Source organism: Thunnus albacares, chromosome 3 (assembly GCF_914725855.1).
Source record: "Thunnus albacares chromosome 3, fThuAlb1.1, whole genome shotgun sequence".
NCBI lineage: Eukaryota > Metazoa > Chordata > Actinopteri > Scombriformes > Scombridae > Thunnus > Thunnus albacares.
In genome coordinates this window covers 34,521,452-34,543,467 of record NC_058108.1, presented here as the reverse complement: position 1 = coordinate 34,543,467, position 22,016 = coordinate 34,521,452, and the positions used below count along the sequence as shown (strand labels likewise).

The 22,016-nt window shown below is 40.8% G+C and overlaps 8 protein-coding genes across 8 annotated transcripts; 4 read left to right on the top strand and 4 right to left on the bottom strand.

Moving 5' to 3' along the window:
• The first annotated feature begins 996 nt into the window (after positions 1–996).
• LOC122973723 (histone H2A-like) lies at positions 997–1,437 on the top strand. The gene has a single exon (XM_044341439.1). The coding sequence runs from the start codon at positions 1,046–1,048 to the stop codon at positions 1,427–1,429; it is 384 nt and encodes a 127-aa protein (XP_044197374.1). The 5' UTR covers positions 997–1,045; the 3' UTR covers positions 1,430–1,437.
• Positions 1,438–2,658: 1,221 nt separating this feature from the next.
• On the top strand, positions 2,659–3,427 carry LOC122973761 (histone H4). The gene has a single exon (XM_044341496.1). It carries the CDS (start codon positions 3,071–3,073, stop codon positions 3,380–3,382), a length of 312 nt encoding a protein of 103 aa, XP_044197431.1. The 5' UTR covers positions 2,659–3,070; the 3' UTR covers positions 3,383–3,427.
• Positions 3,428–5,741: 2,314 nt separating this feature from the next.
• Positions 5,742–6,185, bottom strand: LOC122973733 (histone H2B 3-like). Its single transcript, XM_044341466.1, has one exon. The coding sequence runs from the start codon at positions 6,154–6,156 to the stop codon at positions 5,788–5,790; it is 369 nt and encodes a 122-aa protein (XP_044197401.1). The 5' UTR covers positions 6,157–6,185; the 3' UTR covers positions 5,742–5,787.
• Positions 6,186–9,773: 3,588 nt separating this feature from the next.
• On the bottom strand, positions 9,774–11,517 carry LOC122973663 (tripartite motif-containing protein 16-like; the record flags this gene model as incomplete). Its single annotated transcript, XM_044341369.1, has 1 exon — positions 9,774–11,517. A coding segment is annotated over exon 1 (1,611 nt), but the record flags the coding sequence as incomplete, so codon positions are not given.
• A 4,236-nt stretch (positions 11,518–15,753) lies between these two features.
• Positions 15,754–16,200, top strand: LOC122973695 (histone H2B 1/2). Its single transcript, XM_044341408.1, has one exon. The coding sequence runs from the start codon at positions 15,780–15,782 to the stop codon at positions 16,152–16,154; it is 375 nt and encodes a 124-aa protein (XP_044197343.1). The 5' UTR covers positions 15,754–15,779; the 3' UTR covers positions 16,155–16,200.
• A 1,731-nt stretch (positions 16,201–17,931) lies between these two features.
• Positions 17,932–18,682, bottom strand: LOC122973789 (histone H4). The gene has a single exon (XM_044341529.1). The coding sequence runs from the start codon at positions 18,665–18,667 to the stop codon at positions 18,356–18,358; it is 312 nt and encodes a 103-aa protein (XP_044197464.1). The 5' UTR covers positions 18,668–18,682; the 3' UTR covers positions 17,932–18,355.
• A 1,959-nt stretch (positions 18,683–20,641) lies between these two features.
• On the bottom strand, positions 20,642–21,226 carry LOC122973730 (histone H2A-like). Its single transcript, XM_044341454.1, has one exon. The coding sequence runs from the start codon at positions 21,136–21,138 to the stop codon at positions 20,755–20,757; it is 384 nt and encodes a 127-aa protein (XP_044197389.1). The 5' UTR covers positions 21,139–21,226; the 3' UTR covers positions 20,642–20,754.
• Positions 21,227–21,457: 231 nt separating this feature from the next.
• On the top strand, positions 21,458–21,948 carry LOC122973705 (histone H3). The gene has a single exon (XM_044341418.1). It carries the CDS (start codon positions 21,492–21,494, stop codon positions 21,900–21,902), a length of 411 nt encoding a protein of 136 aa, XP_044197353.1. The 5' UTR covers positions 21,458–21,491; the 3' UTR covers positions 21,903–21,948.
• Positions 21,949–22,016: the final 68 nt, after the last annotated feature.

Below are 22,016 nucleotides of genomic sequence, written 5' to 3'. Positions count from 1 at the left end.
AGTATATTCTTTAGGGACTAGTTACCTGTACAAGGCAAGCGTCACATGACCAATAGGGGCACCCCATTCTCAGTAGCGATGCTACTTAATAGTGTGTTTTGGTGAAGCACGTGGCTAGACTACTAGTTTTTTTATTTTTTACTGACCAAAATATTGAAGAAAGAGAGCCATAGCACATAAACTCAGCAGCCAAAAGGAGTGTCTTGACAGAGGAAGCAGCTCTTTAGTGAGTTAGTGGCTCTTAAAAGAGCCGTTGTTGGTTCGTGGAGCAGCAGACAGTTTAAGCTCTCTCTCCGCGGATGCGGCGGGCCAGCTGGATGTCTTTGGGCATGATGGTGACCCTCTTGGCGTGAATGGCGCACAGGTTGGTGTCCTCGAACAGGCCGACCAGGTAAGCCTCGCTGGCCTCCTGCAGAGCCATGACAGCGGAGCTCTGGAAGCGCAGATCGGTCTTGAAGTCCTGAGCGATCTCCCTCACCAGGCGCTGGAAGGGCAGCTTGCGGATCAGCAGCTCGGTGGATTTCTGGTAACGACGGATCTCTCGGAGAGCCACGGTACCGGGCCTGTAACGGTGAGGCTTCTTGACGCCGCCGGTGGCCGGGGCGCTCTTACGGGCAGCCTTGGTGGCCAGCTGCTTCCTGGGGGCTTTGCCTCCGGTGGATTTACGGGCAGTCTGCTTGGTTCTTGCCATTGTTTCTTCTTTCTCTGATCAGAAAAATAGTGATGAGAAGAGGAGACACGCTGCTCTTAAAGTGTCGGAGCGTCTGCGGAACTGTGACGCTGCTTCAGACCTCCGGGTCCTGATTGGTGAGCAGCTCCTCCTGGAGCTCATTACCGCCTACAGGAGCCTGAACCTCCGCTGCTTATTGGACAAAAGCCGTTTGAAAAAGTCCGCCAAAATAAGAGCGGGCCTCCCTCTGCTGGAGCCTCTTTTCTGGTGGGTGGAGACATCAGCCCTCCTGCCTGCTCGCGGAGATATAAAGGGGGACTTGCTGTGTTTGCTCCACACTTTCTTTGAGTCCAGACTCTAGAAAATAACCTGAAAATGAGCGGAAGAGGCAAAACCGGAGGCAAAGCCCGCGCCAAGGCAAAGACCCGCTCCTCTCGTGCCGGGCTCCAGTTCCCAGTCGGTCGTGTTCACAGACATCTGCGCAAAGGCAACTATGCGCAGCGTGTCGGTGCCGGAGCCCCCGTCTACATGGCGGCTGTGCTGGAGTACCTGACCGCTGAGATCCTGGAGCTGGCTGGAAACGCTGCCCGCGACAACAAGAAGACCAGGATCATCCCCCGTCACCTGCAGCTGGCTGTCCGCAACGACGAGGAGCTCAACAAGCTGCTGGGCGGAGTGACCATCGCTCAGGGCGGCGTGCTGCCCAACATCCAGGCTGTGCTGCTGCCCAAGAAGACCGAGAAGCCCGCCAAGAAGTAAACCTGGAGACCTGACTGCTGAAAACCAACCAAAGGCTCTTTTAAGAGCCAAACACTCCTCATAAAGAGCAAACATCCTCATGACTCTAATACACTCGTTAAAACACAAATTATGTTCATAATGTATCCATAATATTGATGTTCAGTGTCACAATATATGATAACTGCGTTCAAATTATAATGATGGTTGTTGGTTATGTTGCCAAAAACATTCATATTTTGAATATAATCTAGTCTGCCTGCAATATTCTATAAATCCATAGTTTACTCTCATCAAAATTTCTTTCCTTTTTAAAAAAACCAAACAAAACAAGTCCTTACTCAACGTGAGGTACATGTAGTGCTCCTCTAGGTGACTGACAGCCCTAAAATGTTCAAACTACAATCCAGTAGCTTCAATTCATTGTTTGTTTACAATATTATAGTAATTTGACCACTTGAAGCTATTTGGAAAAAATGATCAAAGTTCCCCCTGATTTTATAAATTAAGTTTTCCATCTGATATATTTGTTGAGGTTTAAACTTCATTTCACACTGAGGTCAATATTCTGAGTTCGCTTTTCAAAAACAGCTGCAGAGACACATGAAGTTGTATGGTCATAGTTATGGATTCAAAATTATTTGCATTTAAAGGTGTTTAAAGACTGTAAGCTTTTATCACTAACTACAGTACAGTACACATCATGAGTGTTTTTGCATTTACAAACTTCCAATGTGCTACAGCAACAGAAACAATGCTTCAGATGTTCCAAATCAAGTTCACAGTATAGAGGGAAATAATCTGAGATTATCTGAGAATGTCCTTAATAAAAACCTTCTCATCCTGTGTGTGAAAAGATCTTCTGTTGTTAGACTTTGTTTAACATGCAGCAGGATTATTTTTATCATATCTAAGAAATGACAAAATTGGTGAGAAAGTGTGTTGTGGAGGTTTTGAGGTGCAGAGACACTTAACTGATGCAGAACAACTGATGAAAACCTGTTTTAGAAATTTTTGCAAATTTATCAAAAATCAAAAACTGACATCTCTCATTTACAAAAATATTCAGAGCTTTAGCTGTGGCACATTACAGACTGACTGCATCTCACAGTCAATTAGGTGGTTTTTATTCGTCCCGACTGCAGCTGCCTCATTAACGAGGCCCGAGACCCCCACAGACCCCCACAGACCCCCACAGACCCCAACAGACCCTCTATCTCCCCATAGACATCACACCTTATATTAACCTACAATCTCATAATCTTATATTTCCAAATAGAGATTTTTTTACCCATCACATCTAACATGGCGCACTACATTGCACACTACTGTTTACATTAACATGAACATTTGCACACATTTTGTAGTTTAAACTTTAAACTAGTAACAGCTTTTTTCACTTAGAATATGTTTTATCTTTATATGTTCAAACCTACTCGACAATAAACCAGTTTATGATTCTGATGATTTATTGAGAAGGAGTTTCTGATTCATGCTCAGTTGGAGGCGCTAATGCGCCAGAAAGTTCAATATAAACAGTCATCAAATCCAAAGAAGAAGCTGCAGCCCGCCACTGTCTTCAATCACGTCCTCAGATCAGACATAAATAGCTGGGTCTCAAACAGACGAAACACTTGAGACGAAAATACTCGACTAGTGAAAATGAGCGGAAGAGGAAAAGGAGGAAAGGGACTCGGTAAAGGAGGCGCCAAGCGTCACCGTAAAGTCCTCCGTGATAACATCCAGGGAATCACCAAACCCGCCATCCGCCGTCTGGCTCGCCGTGGTGGAGTCAAGCGTATCTCCGGTCTGATCTACGAGGAGACCCGCGGAGTGTTGAAGGTCTTCCTGGAGAATGTCATCCGTGATGCCGTCACCTACACCGAGCACGCCAAGAGAAAGACCGTGACTGCTATGGATGTGGTTTATGCTCTCAAGAGGCAGGGACGCACTCTGTACGGCTTCGGAGGTTAAACTCGTCCACAATTACATCAAACCAAAGGTCCTTTTAAGGACCAAACACTCACTCTGAGAGCTTTTACCTCCACTGAAACTGCTTTCATGTCTAGGATAATTAAACAATGTTGGCTACATAATAGTCATACTATTTACTATGGAATAAGGACTTAGCAGTGTCTTTATATCAAGAGTTATTGTTCCAGAGTGTCTGATGTAAACTGAAAATCAATAATCTGCTCTGCTGTCCTACCATGAAGAATTGATGCAACATATTATGGATTTCTGCTGAAAGCTTGCTTGGATACAGAAATAAATTATTTACTGCAAATGATTTTAATTCATGATGTTGGGTGTTTGTACTACACCTTTCGTTCAGTTCGTGGTGTTTTACAGATGACTGAAAGCTGATAATAAAACAATAAATGTAAACAGTGAATTGAGACTAATGCACATGTAACGGAGTTAGTGATTCCATTTGCCATAACTAACCATATTGCCACGTTTTGTTATTGAATACGCACTGAATCTAATTTATTATTAGTTACCCAACTCTTTTAATATTATGTTATTTACTTTGTTACTCTTACAGTGTAAGATACTACAGAGTCTTATTTTTGAGTGTGTACTTGAATGCCTCTTGAACAGGCCCTTGCAGACTTCGCGGGTGCACCCCGTGTTCGGCCACCAGTCTGCTATGCCCGGTGCCAGTGGAGGGTCGATTTGTACTAAGCTCCGTTCATATATTTTATAACTTTGTTTTATGGGTAAAAGTGTGTGTTATTTGAATGATATGTTGAGATAAGCTTTCAGTAACCACACGTATTGGTAACAATGTGGGTGTGTGTAATTTACGTGTAGCAATTTATTGAACCGGTTATCGGTGATCTTGCTAGCTCAATGTTAGCTCAGTGTTAGCTCGTAGCTACTGCTCGTGATGCAACTGGATATCGGCAGCAAGTAATTCATTTTGTTTTGTTTTCAGTGTATACTTTCTACGACTACTGCTGTGAGAGTTGGCTGTGGAAAGCTAATGCCAGTGTGTTTGTTACCAGGTACATTTGATATTTTTTTGTTGTTGTCATTTTATTTTGCTGTGTGTGGGTGTTCGGTCACCAGTCTGCTATGCCCGGTGCCAGGGTGTATATTTTCTGCGACTGATGCTGTGAGAGTTGGCTGTGGAAAGCTAATGCCACTGTGTTTGTTACCAGAATAAATCCGGGACAGAGTTGAGAAGTGACGGTGTGCGTGTCATCCGTAACACAACGCAAGAGAGAGTACACCACTGCTACACACACAATAAATAAAGCTAAAGGCTGCATCACCACAAGTTTCTGTCCTTTTGGAAAACTGCAGTGAAGTCAGTTTGAAGTTGGATATAAAACATTCATTCATTCATTCATTTCAGAAGACAACCAGTGTTCAATATCTGAACACCTCACCTACGTGCACGTGATAACAGTTACTGTCTGACTGAAATGTTACATATGTAAGTTATTATTCAATAATCTACATATGTAACGTGCAAAAGAATTAATATAACTGCAAACTCATTTTAATTATAAATTTGGTTTTCTGTTAATTTAAATTAGTATTAAACAGGAAAGTTGATCAACTGTATAATAGTAGAGAGAGCCTTTACCTCTATGACTCAAACTGGTTTAAAATTGTTTTCCACAAATGTTGATTATACTACAGTCAAACTATTAATGGTATGTGTGAAGTTGCTTGTTGGTACAGATACATAAAATGACATTTGGTCCAAAGACCAATACTTCAAAACAATTGTTGTGCAGCTGGTTTTTGTACATAGAAAGTGTTCAGAGTCAAAGTTGACATGTTGTAAATCAGATTTTAGAGTCAGTGGAAAGGTCAAATCAAGGTGTTGAGCTTTGATTGTATAGTAAAGAATAGTGTGTATATAAAAGAAGTTAGTTAACACATCCATCTTAAACAATAGCATTAACTTTGTTCATGTCCTACACATGTTCCAGTAATACAACTACCTAAAATATAAAGAACTGCTCTCAATGAACAAACCTGCTTCACTTCAAAAGACTCAAACATTCACAAACACTTGATTTAAATACAAACATCAATATATACATAAGTTTATCATGTATGAACATGGAACTAATAAAATGTTGAGAGCAGAGTGAGACAAATAGAAACATCTTTATGTACATGTGTATTATTTTGTCAATCTGAAAATGACATTAAATTGGTATTTATACTTCCTTCTTGCAACTAACACTATACATTAAAATAAAATTGTTCATGTAGAATTTACAGTTTTTATACATTTGTTACAACAAAGACGAGACAGAAATAAGGAGGCAGCAGTGTGACAGGAATAAAGCTCTCAGGTGAAGGTGTGGGTGGTCCTGAAAAGGACCTTTGACTTGTTGGGACTAGGAGCAGGTTTACTTGGAGCTGGTGTACTTGGTGACGGCCTTGGTGCCCTCAGACACGGCGTGTTTGGCCAGCTCACCGGGCAGCAGCAGGCGGACGGCGGTCTGGATCTCCCTGGAGGTGATGGTGGAGCGCTTGTTGTAGTGAGCAAGGCGGGAAGCCTCACCGGCGATGCGCTCAAAGATGTCCCCCACGAAGGAGTTCATGATGCCCATGGCCTTGGAGGAGATGCCGGTGTCGGGGTGGACCTGCTTCAACACCTTGTACACGTAGATAGCGTAGCTCTCTTTCCTGGTCTTCCTCTTCTTCTTGCCGGTCTTGGTGGCTTTAGACACGGCCTTCTTGGAGCCTTTCTTCGGTGCTTTGACTGGATCAGGCATGATTTCGTCGTTGAATTTCCTCAAACGAATATCATCAACAACTCCAAACGGCCGTTAAATATCCATCTGATGCAAACTTCACTGCGTCGTTGCTCGCACAGGATTGGTTGATTTCTTGTTAGCGAGACGGGGCATGCGCAGAACAATCTATACTGCGGACGTAGTTGAAGACAGTAGGCGCGAATTTAGCTGAAGGCGCCAAATTCAGCAGCAACCCCTCTCCTCTTTCTTTCCTCATTGTTTTTTTTTTCTTCTTTTAAAACGTATTTAATCGACATGATCTTTAAATTCAAAGTGTTTTGACAAATAAAATCAGCTCTGCAGGATGACTTTCACATCTTCTTAAAGATAAATAACAAAATCTCTTCATCACAGCAGGCAGTGTTGTAGATTGAGAGATTATATCCCAGGCAAAATTAGTCAGTCTGGATTAAAATTTAACAACCCAGAAGTGTCTGACTGTGAGGTGACAGAGATAAACACTGAAACAACATGACAGCCTCATTCTGAAGTTACAAATAAAAATAATGTTATCCCAGCAAATGTCTTTTAACATCATAGGTGTTTATAGGCCCCCTTTCAGTAGATGACACCTTCTATGATCAACTCACAGAAGTTGTGAAAGAGTGCAATCTCAACAAATTATTACTTATGGCTGATTTTAATGTGAACTGGGAGGATAAAACTAAGAGGAAAAAACTAAAAATGATCACAGAGAAATTCCAACTAGAACAACTAGTAAAAGGCCCAACTAGGATTGCAAAATGCTCCAGTACACAAATTGATCTGATATTTACTAACAAACCAGAAAGTAACTGAATAACTAAAAGTTATAATTTAATCACTGGCTTAGCAGATCATAACCCAACCCTATGTGCGAGAATACTGACTAAAAGTAGATTTAAGACCACGGCAACTAAGACAATGATCCTTCAATGCATACCCAGAGCTAAGCAAGAAGAATTTATCAATGAAATGAACAGTTTGAACTGGGATGATGTACTGTCCTCTGATGATCTGGATACTTTTACTCAGAGAATCAACTCTGTGAGGGAAAGATTTAATGTGAGGATACAGATAAAATCTAAAAATATAAACAATTTACTGTGGTTTAATGGAACTTTGTGGAAACTAATGAAATCTAGAGATGCTGCACTAAGAAAGGCACTTCTTAGAAAAGACACTGACATGCTGATTTATAAAGGTTTAAGGAACAAAGTTATCCAAAAGCTAAGAGAAGCTAAATCTCGTTTTTATCCCAATATTTTGATTGAGGCAAAAGGCAACAGTAAATTGATCTGGAAAAACATTGATAATCTCACAAGGAGGGACCCAAAATTTTTAGGAGATTTTGAACTCAAAGTACAGGGAAAGTCAATTGAAGATCATTTTACTGTTGCTTCTGTCTTTAATATTTTTTTCTTGAGTCTGTATATGAGTTAGGGGAAAAAAATTACAAAAAATAAACTGGACATTATTCCTATAAATGCTACAGGCCAGGTTTTCAACCTGGTAGAGACTAATGAGTGACAAGCAAATAAAATCATCAGCTCCTTAAAAAGCTCCAAAGAGAGACGCTTTCCAATTTGACACTGTGTTTGTCAAATCACACAAAGATATTTTAACTCCCCCTATTGCTCATTCAATTAACTTCTCTTTTAAACACAACTCCTTTCCTGATGACTGGAAATGTGCCATTGTCATGCCTATTTTTAAATCTGGAGACCGCCTTGAAGCCAGTAACTACAGACCAATAAGTATACTGCCAGTACTCTCAAAGGTTGCTGAGAAAGTTGCCGTTAAACAACTGACAACATTTCTTAATACAAGCAATTTTGGTCTACATTGTATGCATTTTGGCTTTAGAGCAAATCATTTCACCAAAACTGCTACCTTGCACTTAATAGAGCAAATTAAATCAAGACTTGACAAAGGGGGAGTAGTTGGTACTGTATTTTTAGATCTGCGTAAAGCATTCAATACAGTCAATCATGATGTTTTAATATCGAAACTCTCCAAATTTAACTTCTCATCTAGAGCACTGGCATGGATGCCTTCATATTTATCCAATAGGATACAATGTGTTAAAGTTGGTGGCACCCTGTCCAGTAACATGAAGTGCACAATAGGGGTTCCCCAAAGTTCAGTGTTAGGTCCCCTATTATTTAGCCTATATATTAATGATCTCCCTCAACAGTGTCATGATGCAGAGCTACAAATGTATGCAGATGACACTGTTGTGTATACACATGCAACAGCTGAGTTAGCTGCTGCTAAGCAATCATGTCTGAGTCTAAATGTAAACAAGACAAAAGATATGTTTTTCTCTAAAACTATGGTATAACCTCCTAATGCTGATATTTTCATTAAAGGTGAAAAAATTGACATAGTTACTGATTTTAAATATCTTGGTGTGACGCTGGATCCGAATTTCAACTTTAAGAAACATGTTAAAAAAAAAACGGTTAAAACCATAAAGTACAACTTAGCAAATTTTAGACATATTAGAAACTGTCTCTCTTTGGACGCAGCCAAGATATTTATGCAGCTATGATTCTTTCCTATATGTCTTATTGCATCACATGTTGGGGGCAGAATGGAGAAACAGCCATAAACCTCTTGAGTCCTTACACAAACAAACTCTAAAAACTCTGGACAAAAAGCCAATGCATTTCCATCACTGTAGGGTACTGGAGAAACACAATTTACTGAGCTTTGAGAGTTTTAGATTATTCTCATCTTGAATGTTTAAAACTGCACACTGTCCCAGTCAATAAATCATTAAAAGTTCTCAAGTTCAAGACGACACAATATCTGTTGTCTTATGTGTGTCAGGACTCAACAAAACGTCTTCACATCCACATTTCACGAAATTAATTCTTATTATGTTTTCAGTTTTTCAGGGCCTGAGTATGGAATCCTCTTTACTGACTGAATGTACAAATAAAATCTCAGTTTGTTAAAAGCAAGTGATAGAAAACTCTGTTCATGTCTCTGTGACAAAGCCGTTTTGGTGAAGAAAGTTAAAAGTACAGAGACAGACGTTCTTCTGCTCTAAACATGACCTATGTACTTTCTGGTGTTTAAGGAGGAAAACTGACTCAAATAAACTCTCATATTAGTCTCACAGTTTCTCCAGAAGCTTTGAACGAGATCCTGAAATGAAGACGGAAGAAAATATTTGTTCATTCTTGAGAAAAACAGCTTTATTCATGAAATAAACCTTCAGTTTGTTCACACATGGACAGTAAAGTCTGTTAAATGACTCTTCACTGATTTCATGTACAGATTCACTCACATTTTCATCTGAAGAAATGTCAGTAAAAGTTAAATATATTGTCATGAGCACTGATAGCCTCCATGGCCAAAAACACAGGAAAAATGATATTTAAAGAAACTAAAAACATCAACTGAACAATAAATGAAAAGTGAAAAAATGTCAACAATCCCAGTTTGATTGACAGCTGATCTCTGTTCAGTTCAGAAACATGGAGACAAATAAATGAAGAATTGCAAGACAGAATCTGACTCATTCAGTCTGAAATGACGTCTGTCTATTTGAGTTTACAGAACTCAGCTGTGACTCCATTATCATAAAAACAAAGTCCAGCATAGAGAGGCTGAGTGAATGTGGTCTGGACTCTGTGGAGGAGAGTCATGGTTTCTGAGATGCTGTAGAAGGACAGAATACCTGCTCTGTGATCCAGGTACACTCCTACTCTGGAGGAACCAGGACCTGAGACGGGAGCAAAGATACTATTGAACCAAAATTCATAACCATTAGTGTCACATCTCAAAGACCAAGATTTGTCATTGAATCCGAATCCACATTCATTTGAGCCTCCTGCTCTTCTGATATTCTTGTATGCGACTGCCACACCAACTGCTCTTCCTCTCCTCTTCACCTCCCAGTAACAACGTCCAGTCAGACTCTCTTTACTCAGGACCTGAAACCAATTAATGAATCTGTCTGGGTGACTAGGATAAGACTGTTGTTGTCTCGTTGTTCCTGCTTTTCTGTTCCCCTCAGATAATAACAGATATGTGTATGCTGTGTTTGGATCCAGTGTGATTTCTTGTTTATATTTTAAGAACTCAGCTCTGGTCTTGGGTTCTACTTCTGGCAGTAAAACGTCCACTTCAGTCACTGTCATTGAGATGTTTGTCCTTTTCTCCCTCAGGATGTCCTGTAGTTGATCTCTGAGCTCTGACACAGCTGCTATCACATCCTCAAAGTATCTCAGAGGACGGATATTGATGCTGGATGAGTCTGTAGGTTCACTGAGTTGTGACAGTGAGGGGTAGTTGTGTAGAAACTGGTTGTGATCCTCTGTGTGTGAGAGCTGCTTCAGTTCAGCGTCTTTCCTCTTCAGCTCAGTGATCTCCTGCTCCAGCTTCTCCTGAAGCTCTTTGACTCGACTCACTTCAGTTTCCTGCTGGGATCTGATCTGCTGCTTCACATCAGAGCTTCTTTTCTGGATGAGACGGATCAGCTCAGTGAAGATCTTCTCACTGTCCTCCACTGTTTCATCAGCAGAGCGACTGATGACCTTCACCTCCTGTTGAAGCAGCTTCACATCTTTCTCTCTGTCCTGGATTCTCTGCTGGATGTTTTGTCGACTCACCTCGAGCTCTCTCTGCCTCTCAGTCCTTTCTGCTGCAGCTGAGACTGTGTCGTGGCCTTTATGTTCCTCCACAGAGCAGAGATAACAGATACTCTGCTGATCAGTACGGCAGAACATCTTCATCACCTCATCGTGACGAGAGCAGATGTTCTCCTGGAGCTTCTTGGAGGGGTCGACCAGCTTGTGTTTTTTAAATTGACCTACATTGTAGTGAAGCTGGAGGTGTTTCTCACAGTAAGAGACGAGACAATTTAAACAGGATTTGAAGGCTTTCAGCTTCCTCCCAGTGCAGAAATCACAGGCCACATCTTCAGGTCCAGCATAGCAGTGATCAGCAGGAGCAGCTTGGAGTCCAGTCTTCTTCAACTCCTCCACTAAATCTGCTAACATGGTGTTTTTCATCAGGACAGGCTTCGGTGTGAAGGTCTGTCTGCACTGAGGGCAGCTGTAGGTCTTCTTCTGATCTTCTCCATTCCAGTGTGTTTTAATACAGCTCATGCAGTAGCTGTGTCCACAGGGAATAGTCACCGGATCCTTCAGTAGATCCAGACAGATCGAACAAGAGAAGGTTTCTCGGTCCAGCTGAACTCCTTTCTGCTCCATCTCACCTCGTGGCAGCGAGTGTCTGAGTTTCACTTTCTCTGCACAGACACAACAAATTTATCTTCTGGTCCAAATGGACTTTTGTTCCTTTTATTCCTTTTGATTTGCTGATCTTCACTGAATGAGGCTCGTCAGCTCTTGCATTACCATGTGTTGGTTACGCCCACATCACACAGGCAGATCAGTGAAGCTGCAGCCAGTTGTGTTTCAGGGGAGGAAGAAGAAGGAGGGGTTATTTTTTTAAAGTGCAAGTTTAATCACCTTTTACAACAACTACATTAAAATGGAGAAGTTACACCTTTACTTTTACCTACTTTTAGCTCACAACAGTTGAAACCGACACTGCGAAGATATTCTCTCTAGAAGAATCCTCATATGAATACAAGCACTGTCTCTGATTGTTACTAACAAGAAAGAAAACTCTTTTTAAATGAAATATTTTATAAAACTATTACAGTTGCAAAGGGATTTACCGGGATGAGAAATGGAAAGAGTGAAGACAATACTACGTATAATAAGGACATAAAATGTGTACAAACCAGAAATAAAGTTATAATACCAAGAAAAAGCCTAGAAAAACAAATCTCTTAAAATCTCTCAAGTCTCTTAAAATGAGACAACACAATATACTACTGTATATTAATTCTTGTAAACTTTGTTCCCACATCCCACAAAGAAATAAAAGTATTAAAAACAAGCAAACTGTTATTTATAGGACGAGCTCCCTTAAGGTCTAAAAGAAGCAGAAACAGAAAATATTACTGCAACAATATAAATACGTTCTGAAAGGTAAAAACTATTAAGACAGTCATTCAGGTACAGCTCAATTATTTTAGACATAAATATCAAACTAACTGATAGAAACTTAATTTTGAGTCCAAAGGGATGTTTAATAGCTTCAAGTTACAGGTTTGATGTGTTTGTAGAAGAAAACTGAAGAACTGTTCAGTGTTTAATATGATTTTGAGTTTCTTGATGCGTTTCAGAGCATTTTAATTTTCACAGAGAGTCAATGAGGGAACCTCACAGCCTTAATCTAAATATATTCACCAAACCTGTTCAGGAAAATGCTCAGAAGATCAGAATAATTTTCAATAATCTCACTCTCTGGATAAATAGAATAAAATTGTAGCAATACAGAGAATAATAAAACAATTTAACAACTGGCTATTTTAAATTCTTTGTGAGAGCTGAGTTGAAATTAAACAAATTGAACTTCCTCCAGGTTTGATTATTACTTTGAGTTTTCTTAAAACAGTCCCAAAGTAGAGAAGGCTCTTCAGATGCAAAATAATCTGTTGAAAAAATGTGCTAAAAACTGATCGTTTCAGTCAAAAGACCATCGTTAACACAACTTACAGACCTCATGATTCTACAGACATGAATATAAATAGTCCATCAAAGTAACAGCAACGTCCAATCAGAAGCAGAGAGCTAAGAGGCAAAAGCTGTTTGTTCTTTCTTATTCTGAAAAGAGCTGTTCAGTCAACAGTGACTGCATTTAAATTGCATATAAAACTGTTAATCAGTGAACTCTTTATCATTATAATTATAAAGCAAAACGTGTTTCCATGGAATGAAGTCAGAGGAGAACGTGGCTGCATAACAGCTGGTTTCTTTTTCAGCAGGAGTTGTCTTTCAGGATTCAGGACTAAATTTCAACAGTCACATTAAATCAGCATTTTACCATCTTAAGAACATCTGAATGATCAGAGATTTCATGTTGAAGCCTTCGTCTCCAGCAGGCTGGACGACTGTAACAGACTTTTTTCAGGTCTCTGCTAGAAAGCATCAGACAGATCCAGTTAATCCAGAACACAAAGACTAAAGAGAACAGAACATATTACTCCAGGTCTCAGATCACTACAGTGTTTACCAGTGTTTCAGATATTTGACTTTAAAGTATACTGTTTGTCCATTAATCTCTGAATGGTTCATCAGATCTTCTCATACAGTATGAAGCTTCCAGAGCTTTCAGCTCAGCTGCCTCTGGTCTTCATGTGGTTTCTAAAGTTAACAATAAACATGGTGAAGCTGCTTTTATCTCCTATGCTGCTCAAACTACCTGAAGATCTCAGACTAGAGACAATGCTGACTACTTTAAATCTGTTTGTTCTGGCTTTTAATTACATTTCAAAGTTGCAGGTCATAATTTTTTTTCATCTTTCATGCTGCCTTTCAAATGCTCCTTTACTTTATTAGATCAAATTTTATGTATTTAACAGTTCTATTGTTTCTTTTAGTCTTCTTATCTTTATTGTTTTCATATTCTGTTGCATTCTATAAAGCACTTTGATCTTCCTTGTCTATTAAATGTGTATAAAATAAAAGGGAATCACTTTTATTAACCAGGATGACAAGTTGTCACATTCTGCTACCAAGAGGAGGCGAAAAAGCTCCACTGAAATTTCAGCAAGGTGGGGAATCTGTTACTGTTGCTCATATTTACAGATCTGATATGAGAGGTTTTGTTCTGTTTAATTGTTTGTTAGATGAACAAAGTGATTGTGATGTTTATAAATGTTGTATTGATTCATTCAGTTGCATCAAAGTGGAGTGGATCCTGACCTTTGACCTTCTCTGAGAGGTCAGGATCAGCGTTCTGCTTTGAGGAAGTATGTTAGTGAGTCAGTAGAGCAGGACTTTCCTGAAACATAGGATTTTTGCAGACGACCTCTGCTACTGGTCCAGTTCCAAATGCCCAAACCTAGCAGCCAAAAAACTCCACAAATGCATAACTGAAATAGAAAACTGGTCTAACATGTGGAGAATCAAACTAAACCCTGCCAAAACACAGTGCGTCCTCTTCACTAAAAACCCACACCTGCAGCTCAACAACAGTGCCAATCTAACACTATACAACCAGAAAATCAATATCAGTAAAGAAGCAACATTCCTCAGAGTCACATTCCAAAACAACATGACCTGGACAAAACACGTCAATAACCTGGAACAAAAAGCAAACAATAGACTCAACCATCTCAAAGCCCTCTGTGGAAAACATGGCGCATCACCCTCTACAGTCATCAAAGTTTACCTATCATACATCCGACCACTCTTCGAATACTCCGTCCCCGCCTGATAACCAGCTACAAGGCCTACAAACAATCCAGAACAAAGCACTCAAATTAGCACACAGACTCCCTTCCTACATCAGCAACCACTATAAACACACCATAACAGGAATCCAAACCTTAAGACAGAGACACCAAACAATAGCACTGAAATACCTGAGGACAGCGACAAACAACCCTTCACTCCAAAGAACCATAAAGGAAGCAAAATTAACAGTTAACACCCCCCTCTCATTCATTCTACAGCTAACCAAAGCCCCTTCAGCCACCAACCCCCCATGACTGACTAACCAAACCTGGATACACAGAATATTATTCCACCTCTGCTGCTAAATATCACCCACATGCACACATATACATAAATGCAAGTAAAACACACCAAACACAAGGTTTGGTTTGTTTTGGTTTGGTTTTGGTTTTGGTTTGTTTTGGTTTGGTTCTTGTTTGTGCCTTGGCCCACATGTGTCCTGAAACCTCATGAATCCCCCCACGTCCTTCTGCCTCTCCTCCGCCAACCAAGACTAAAAGGACACAAGACCACCTACTATGGATAGAAAAGGGCAGACTGCAGACTAATTATTAACACATTATGAAGATGATAGGTTATAGATCTGATGGTGTCTTTTTAAGGATATGAACGAGTGAAGATAAACAAATAGACGTTATAAAATGTGTGTACAGTATCATATTCATCATGGTGACCTCTGACTCAGTGTCAGCAGGCTGTGATTTTTATAATGTGATCAAAGTGTTATTGTGATATTTGTGTGCAGAGTGAGATCAGACAGATTGAATGTTTCATTATAATGTTGAAAAATAATTTTATAAACTATAATGTCTCATTTAAAATGTGCTGCTGCTTCTTTCGTGTGATCTTCAGTATTAATGAGGCTTCATACATCGTTCTACTGAGGACTAAGTTAAGGCTGCTTTAGTCAAATCTAAAATTTCTGCTTTGAATTACTGTCTGTTGGTCTTTTCTTATTTTCCTTATTTTTTAATTTAAATATACTTTATTAAGTTTTTGCACAGGAAAATTACAAAGTACATAAAAATAAATAGAACAAAATAATCAATCTTCATCATCACGATAATAAATTTATACATGTACATTTGTACACATAATACATACACTTCCTCTAGTGAGGTTGAACGGAAGCGGGTTTCCATGGAAACACGAGCCTCGACAGTGAGACCCCCTCCGACCAGTGAACAGCTCAGCCAATCACAGGAGGGGGGTCGTACAGCTGTGTTTGCATGCAGCCTCTATAAGTACAGCTGTTCCCGATTAATCAATACATTTCTGCTGTCGAGTCTCGAAATGCCGGAACCAGCGAAATCAGCGCCCAAGAAGGGCTCCAAGAAAGCCGTGACGAAGACCGCCGGCAAAGGAGGCAAGAAGAAGAGGAAGACCAGGAAGGAGAGCTACGCCATCTATGTGTACAAGGTGCTGAAGCAGGTCCACCCCGACACCGGCATCTCCTCCAAGGCCATGGGCATCATGAACTCCTTTGTGGGGGACATCTTTGAGCGCATCGCCGGTGAGGCTTCCCGCCTTGCTCACTACAACAAGCGCTCCACCATCACCTCCAGGGAGATCCAGACCGCCGTCCGCCTGCTGCTGCCCGGTGAGCTGGCCAAACACGCCGTGTCTGAGGGCACCAAGGCCGTCACCAAGTACACCAGCTCCAAGTAAACCTGCTCCTAGTCCCAACAAGTCAAAGGTCCTTTTCAGGACCACCCACACCTTCACCAGAGAGCTTTATTCCTGTCACACTGCTGCCTCCTTATTTCTGTCTCACTCTGATTTCTTTTACAGTGTATTACATTAGAAACACAAATTCGGTAGAAATTGTATTGTGCACAATATTCATTCAATTGCAAGAAAGAAGTATAAATATCAACACTCTATAGTCAAATTCCATATCCAGACATGATTGACCACATAATACACATGTACATGTTAAGATGTTTCTATTTATTATTTGTCTTAATCTGCTTTATTGTATGAATGTTTTGTCAGAGTAACTTGAAGTGTAAATGCCAACATTAACACTTAATTAGTTTCATATTCATACATGATAAACTTATGTATATATTGATGTTTATAAATACTTATATAAATCAAGTATTTACAACGACTGGGGGCATCTTGCATCAACACACCAACACATTAACCACAAACTGAACTGGTTTATGTATAATGTTACTGTAAACACCAAAATCACATTCAGACAGTCAGTAAACAGACAAGTTATTATGGGAGCGTTTTGCTCTACTATTATACCGTTGATCATGTATTGAAAAAAAAAGTAACTTTTCTGTTTAATACTTATGTAAATTAACAGAAAGCCAAATTTATAATTAAAATTAGTTTGCAGTTATTATATTAATTCTTTTGCACGTTACATATGTAGGTTATTGAATAATAACCTACATATGTAACATTTCAGTCAGACAGTAACTGTTATTATGTGCACGTAGGTGAGGTGTTCAGATATTGAACACTGGTTGTCTTCTGAAATGAATGAATGTTTTATATCCAACTTCAAACTGACTTCACTGCAGTTTTCCAAACGGACAGAAACTTGTGGTGATGCAGCCTTTAGCTTTATTTATTGTGTGTGTAGCAGTGGTGTACTCTCTCTTGCGTTGTGTTACGGATGACACGCACACCGTCACTTCTCAACTCTGTCCCGGATTTATTCTGGTAACAAACACAGTGGCATTAGCTTTCCACAGCCAACTCTCACAGCATCAGTCGCAGAAAATATACACACTGGCACCGGGCATAGCAGACTGGTGACCGAACACCCACACAAAGCAAAATAAAATGACAACAACAAAAAAATATCAAATGTACCTGGTAACAAACACACTGGTATTAGCTTTACACAGCCAACTCTCACAGGAGTAGTCGTAGAAAGTATACACTGAAAACAAAACACAATGAATTACTTGCTGCCGATATCCAGTTGCATCACGAGCAGTAGCTACGAGCTAACATTGAGCTAACATTGAACTAGCAAGATCACCGATAACCGGTTCAATAAATTGCTACACGTAAATTACACACACCCACATTGTTACCAATACGTGTGGTTACTGAAAGCTTATCTCAACATATCATTCAAATAACACACACTTTTACCCATAAAACAAAGTTATAAAATATATGAACGGAGCTTAGTACAAATCGACCCTCCACTGGCACCGGGCATAGCAGACTGGTGGCCGAACACGGGGTGCACCCGCGAAGTCTGCAAGGGCCTGTTCAAGAGGCATTCAAGTACACACTCAAAAATAAGACTCTGTAGTAGCTTACACTGTAAGAGTAACAAAGTAAATAACATAATATTAAAAGAGTTGGGTAACTAATAATAAATTAGATTCAGTGCGTATTCAATAACAAAACGTGGCAATATGGTTAGTTATGGCAAATGGAATCACTAACTCCGTTACATGTGCATTAGTCTCAATTCACTGTTTACATTTATTGTTTTATTATCAGCTTTCAGTCATCTGTAAAACACCACGAACTGAACGAAAGGTGTAGTACAAACACCCAACATCATGAATTAAAAATCATTTGCAGTAAATAATTTGTGTCTAAGCAAGCTTTCAGCAGAAATCCATAATATGTTGTATCAATTCTTCATGGTGGGACAGCAGAGCAGATTATTGATTTTCAGTTTACATCAGACACTCTGGAACAATAACTCTTAATATAGAGACACTGCTAAGTCCTTATTCCATTATAAATAGTATGACTATTATATAGCCAACATTGTTTAGTTATCCTAGACATGAAAGCAGTTTCATTGATGAGGATAAAGCTCTCAGAGTGAGTGTTTGGTCCTTAAAAGGACCTTTGGTTTGTTGTAATTACGGATGAATTTAACCTCCGAAGCCGTACAGAGTGCGTCCCTGCCTCTTGAGAGCATAAACCACATCCATTGCGGTCACGGTCTTTCTCTTGGCGTGCTCGGTGTAGGTGACGGCATCACGGATGACGTTCTCCAGGAAGACCTTCAGCACTCCGCGGGTCTCCTCGTAGATCAGACCGGAGATACGCTTGACTCCACCACGGCGAGCCAGACGGCGGATGGCGGGTTTGGTGATTCCCTGGATGTTATCACGGAGGACTTTACGGTGACGCTTGGCGCCTCCTTTACCGAGTCCCTTTCCTCCCTTTCCTCTTCCGCTCATTTTCACTAGTCGAGTATTTTAGTCTCAAGTGTTTCGTCAGTTTGAGACCCAGCTATTTATATCTGATCTGAGGACGTGATTGAAGACGGGGGCGGGCTGCAGCTTCTTCTTTGGATTTGATGACTGTTGATATTGAACTTTCTGGCGCATTAGCGCCTCCAACTGAGCATGAATCAGAAACTCCTTCTCAGTAAATCATCAGAATCATAAACTGGTTTATTGTCGAGTAGGTTTGAACATACAAAGAATTTGCCTTGTTGTTTCAGTGCATAACAGTCAAAACATACACACAGAATAAGTCATCATAAATAGTATAAAAAAGAAATGTACAATAAAGTGTAAAACATATTCTAAGTGAAAAGAGCTGTTACTAGTTTAAAGTTTAAACTACAAAATGTGTGCAAATGTTCATAATGTTAACAGTATATGCAGTGTGCAATTAATAAAAATACAAGTTCACATCAATGTAATATGCCATGTTATATGTGATGGGCAAAATTCTATATTTGGAAATCTAAGATTATGAGATTGTAGGTTAATATAATGTGTGATGTCTATGGGGAGATAGAGGGTCTGTTGGGGTCTGTGGGGGTCTCGGGCCTTGTTGATGAGGCAGCTGCAGTCGGGAAGAATAAAAACCACCTAATTGACTGTGAGATGCAGTCAGTCTGTAATGTGCCACAGCTAAAGATAAATTTGCAAAAATTTCTAAAACAGGTTTTCACTTTGTCATTAAAGTTTTACTGAGTGTGGAGCTGTACAATTAAATCTACTACACAACAAAATGAATCCACTGTATCTGGTAACTACAAACATAATACTGCAGAGACGGATCAATGCAGACTCAGTCACCGTTCATCTCTGCACAGTTCAGCTCATCAGTGTGAGCGTCCTTAGATTATAAATCATAAACCAGACAGCTTGTTATTGACTCAACCTGTCATTAGAAACCAGAACATGATCATCAACAACAAATCAAACGTGATGAAGAGGCACTAAAACATGAATCTTCCAGATAAAACTGATCAGCTGCTGTTGACTTTGTTCCAACATGCCAGAGGCAGTTATAGTCAGAGCTGCAGTGTTTGTTTGATAAGATCTTTGTTCTCACCAGCAGCACAGAGTGAAGGTTGTTCACACAGGCTGTTTATAGCGGTGAGGAGAAGCCTTGTTCTGCATCAAAAAAAGTGTCTCTGCACCTCAAAACCTCCACAACACACTTTCTCCCCAATTTTGTCATTTGTTAGGTATGATAGAAATAATCCTGCTGCATGTTAAACGAAGTCCACAGAAAAGAAGGCAGCTCCATGTATCTGAAAAAGTAAGAAATGACTATAGACAGTGAAAAATAACCTTCTTCCCTTCAGTTAAGTTGAAAACAGCTTAATGCACTGTAATTAGTGATAACAGCTTAGAGTCTTTAAACACCTTTCAAATGCAAATAACCATGAAACCATATTTATAGCCTCATGTGTCTCTGCAGCTCTTTCTCTCACACAAATGAGCCCATTTGAGAAACAAACTCAGAATATTGACCTCACTGTGAAATGAAGTTTAAACCTCAACAAATATATCAGATGGAAAACTTAATTTATAAAATCAGGGGGAACATGAGGCTATTTGGGGGAAAAAAATGGTCCCAGTGGTCAAATTACTATAATATGGTACAATTAATTGAAGCTACTGGATTGTGGTTTAAAGATTTTAGGGCTGTCAGTCACCCAGAGGAGGACTACCTGTACCTCATGTTGAGTAAGGAGTAGTTTTGGGTTTTTTTTGTTTGTTTGTTCTTTAAGGAAGGTGAAATTTGATATGAGAATAAACTATGGATTTATGGAATACTGCAGGCAGACTAGATTATATTTTAATATTGATATTTTTAGCAACATAACCAACAACCATCATTATAATTTGAACGCAGTTATCACATATTGTGACACTGAACATCAGTATTATGGATACATTATAAACATAATTTGTGTTTGAACGAGTGTATTAGAGTCATGAGGATGTTTGCTCTTTATGAGGAGTGTTTGGCTCTTAAAAGAGCCTTTGGTTGGTTTCCAGCAGTCAGCAGGTCTCCAGGTTTACTTCTTGGCGGGCTTCTCGGTCTTCTTGGGCAGCAGCACAGCCTGGATGTTGGGCAACACGCCGCCCTGAGCGATGGTTACTCCGCCCAGCAGTTTGTTGAGCTCCTCGTCGTTACGGACAGCCAGCTGCAGGTGACGGGGGATGATCCTGGTCTTCTTGTTGTCGCGGGCAGCGTTTCCAGCCAGCTCCAGGATCTCAGCGGTCAGGTACTCCAGCACAGCCGCCAGGTAGACGGGGGCTCCGGCACCGACACGCTCCGCATAGTTGCCTTTGCGCAGCAGCCTGTGAACACGACCGACTGGGAACTGGAGCCCGGCCCGAGAGGAGCGGGTCTTTGCCTTGGCGCGGGCTTTGCCTCCGGTTTTGCCTCTTCCGCTCATTTTAGGTTATTTTCTAGAGTCTGGACTCGAAGAAAGTGTGGAGCAAACACCGCAAACTCTTCTTTATATCTCCGCGAGCAGGCAGGAGGGCTGATGTCTCCACCCACCAGAAAAGAGGCTCCAGCAGAGGGAGGCCCGCTCTTATTTTGGCGGCCCTTTTCAAACGCCTTTTGTCCAATAAGCAGCGGAGGTTCAGGCTCCTGTAGGCGGTAATGAGCTCCAGGAGGAGCCGCTCACCAATCAGGACCCGGAGGTCTGAAGCAACGTCACAGTTCCGCAGCCGCTCCGACACTTTAAGAGCAGCGTGTCTCCTCTTCTCATCACTATTTTTCTGATCAGAGAAAGAAGAAACAATGGCAAGAACCAAGCAGACTGCCCGTAAATCCACCGGAGGCAAAGCTCCCAGGAAGCAGCTGGCCACCAAGGCTGCCCGTAAGAGCGCCCCGGCCACCGGCGGCGTCAAGAAGCCTCACCGTTACAGGCCCGGTACCGTGGCTCTCCGAGAGATCCGTCGCTACCAGAAATCCACCGAGCTGCTGATCCGCAAGCTGCCCTTCCAGCGCCTGGTCAGAGAAATCGCTCAGGACTTCAAGACCGATCTGCGCTTCCAGAGCTCCGCTGTCATGGCTCTGCAGGAGGCCAGCGAGGCTTACCTGGTCGGTCTGTTCGAGGACACCAACCTGTGCGCCATCCACGCCAAGAGGGTCACCATCATGCCCAAAGACATCCAGCTGGCCCGCCGCATCCGCGGAGAGAGAGCTTAAACTGTCTGCTGCTCCACGAACCAACAACGGCTCTTTTAAGAGCCACTAACTCACTAAAGAGCTGCTTCCTCTGCTTCTCCCAATTATTTTGGAAATATTACAAATTCAGATTTA

Excerpts from the sequence above, each read along its gene's own strand:
- LOC122973723 (XM_044341439.1), top strand. The coding sequence starts at position 1,046 with ATGAGCGGAAGAGGCAAAACCGGAGGCAAAGCCCGCGCCAAGGCAAAG.
- LOC122973761 (XM_044341496.1), top strand. The coding sequence starts at position 3,071 with ATGAGCGGAAGAGGAAAAGGAGGAAAGGGACTCGGTAAAGGAGGCGCC.
- LOC122973733 (XM_044341466.1), bottom strand. The coding sequence starts at position 6,156 with ATGCCTGATCCAGTCAAAGCACCGAAGAAAGGCTCCAAGAAGGCCGTG.
- LOC122973695 (XM_044341408.1), top strand. The coding sequence starts at position 15,780 with ATGCCGGAACCAGCGAAATCAGCGCCCAAGAAGGGCTCCAAGAAAGCC.
- LOC122973789 (XM_044341529.1), bottom strand. The coding sequence starts at position 18,667 with ATGAGCGGAAGAGGAAAGGGAGGAAAGGGACTCGGTAAAGGAGGCGCC.
- LOC122973730 (XM_044341454.1), bottom strand. The coding sequence starts at position 21,138 with ATGAGCGGAAGAGGCAAAACCGGAGGCAAAGCCCGCGCCAAGGCAAAG.
- LOC122973705 (XM_044341418.1), top strand. The coding sequence starts at position 21,492 with ATGGCAAGAACCAAGCAGACTGCCCGTAAATCCACCGGAGGCAAAGCT.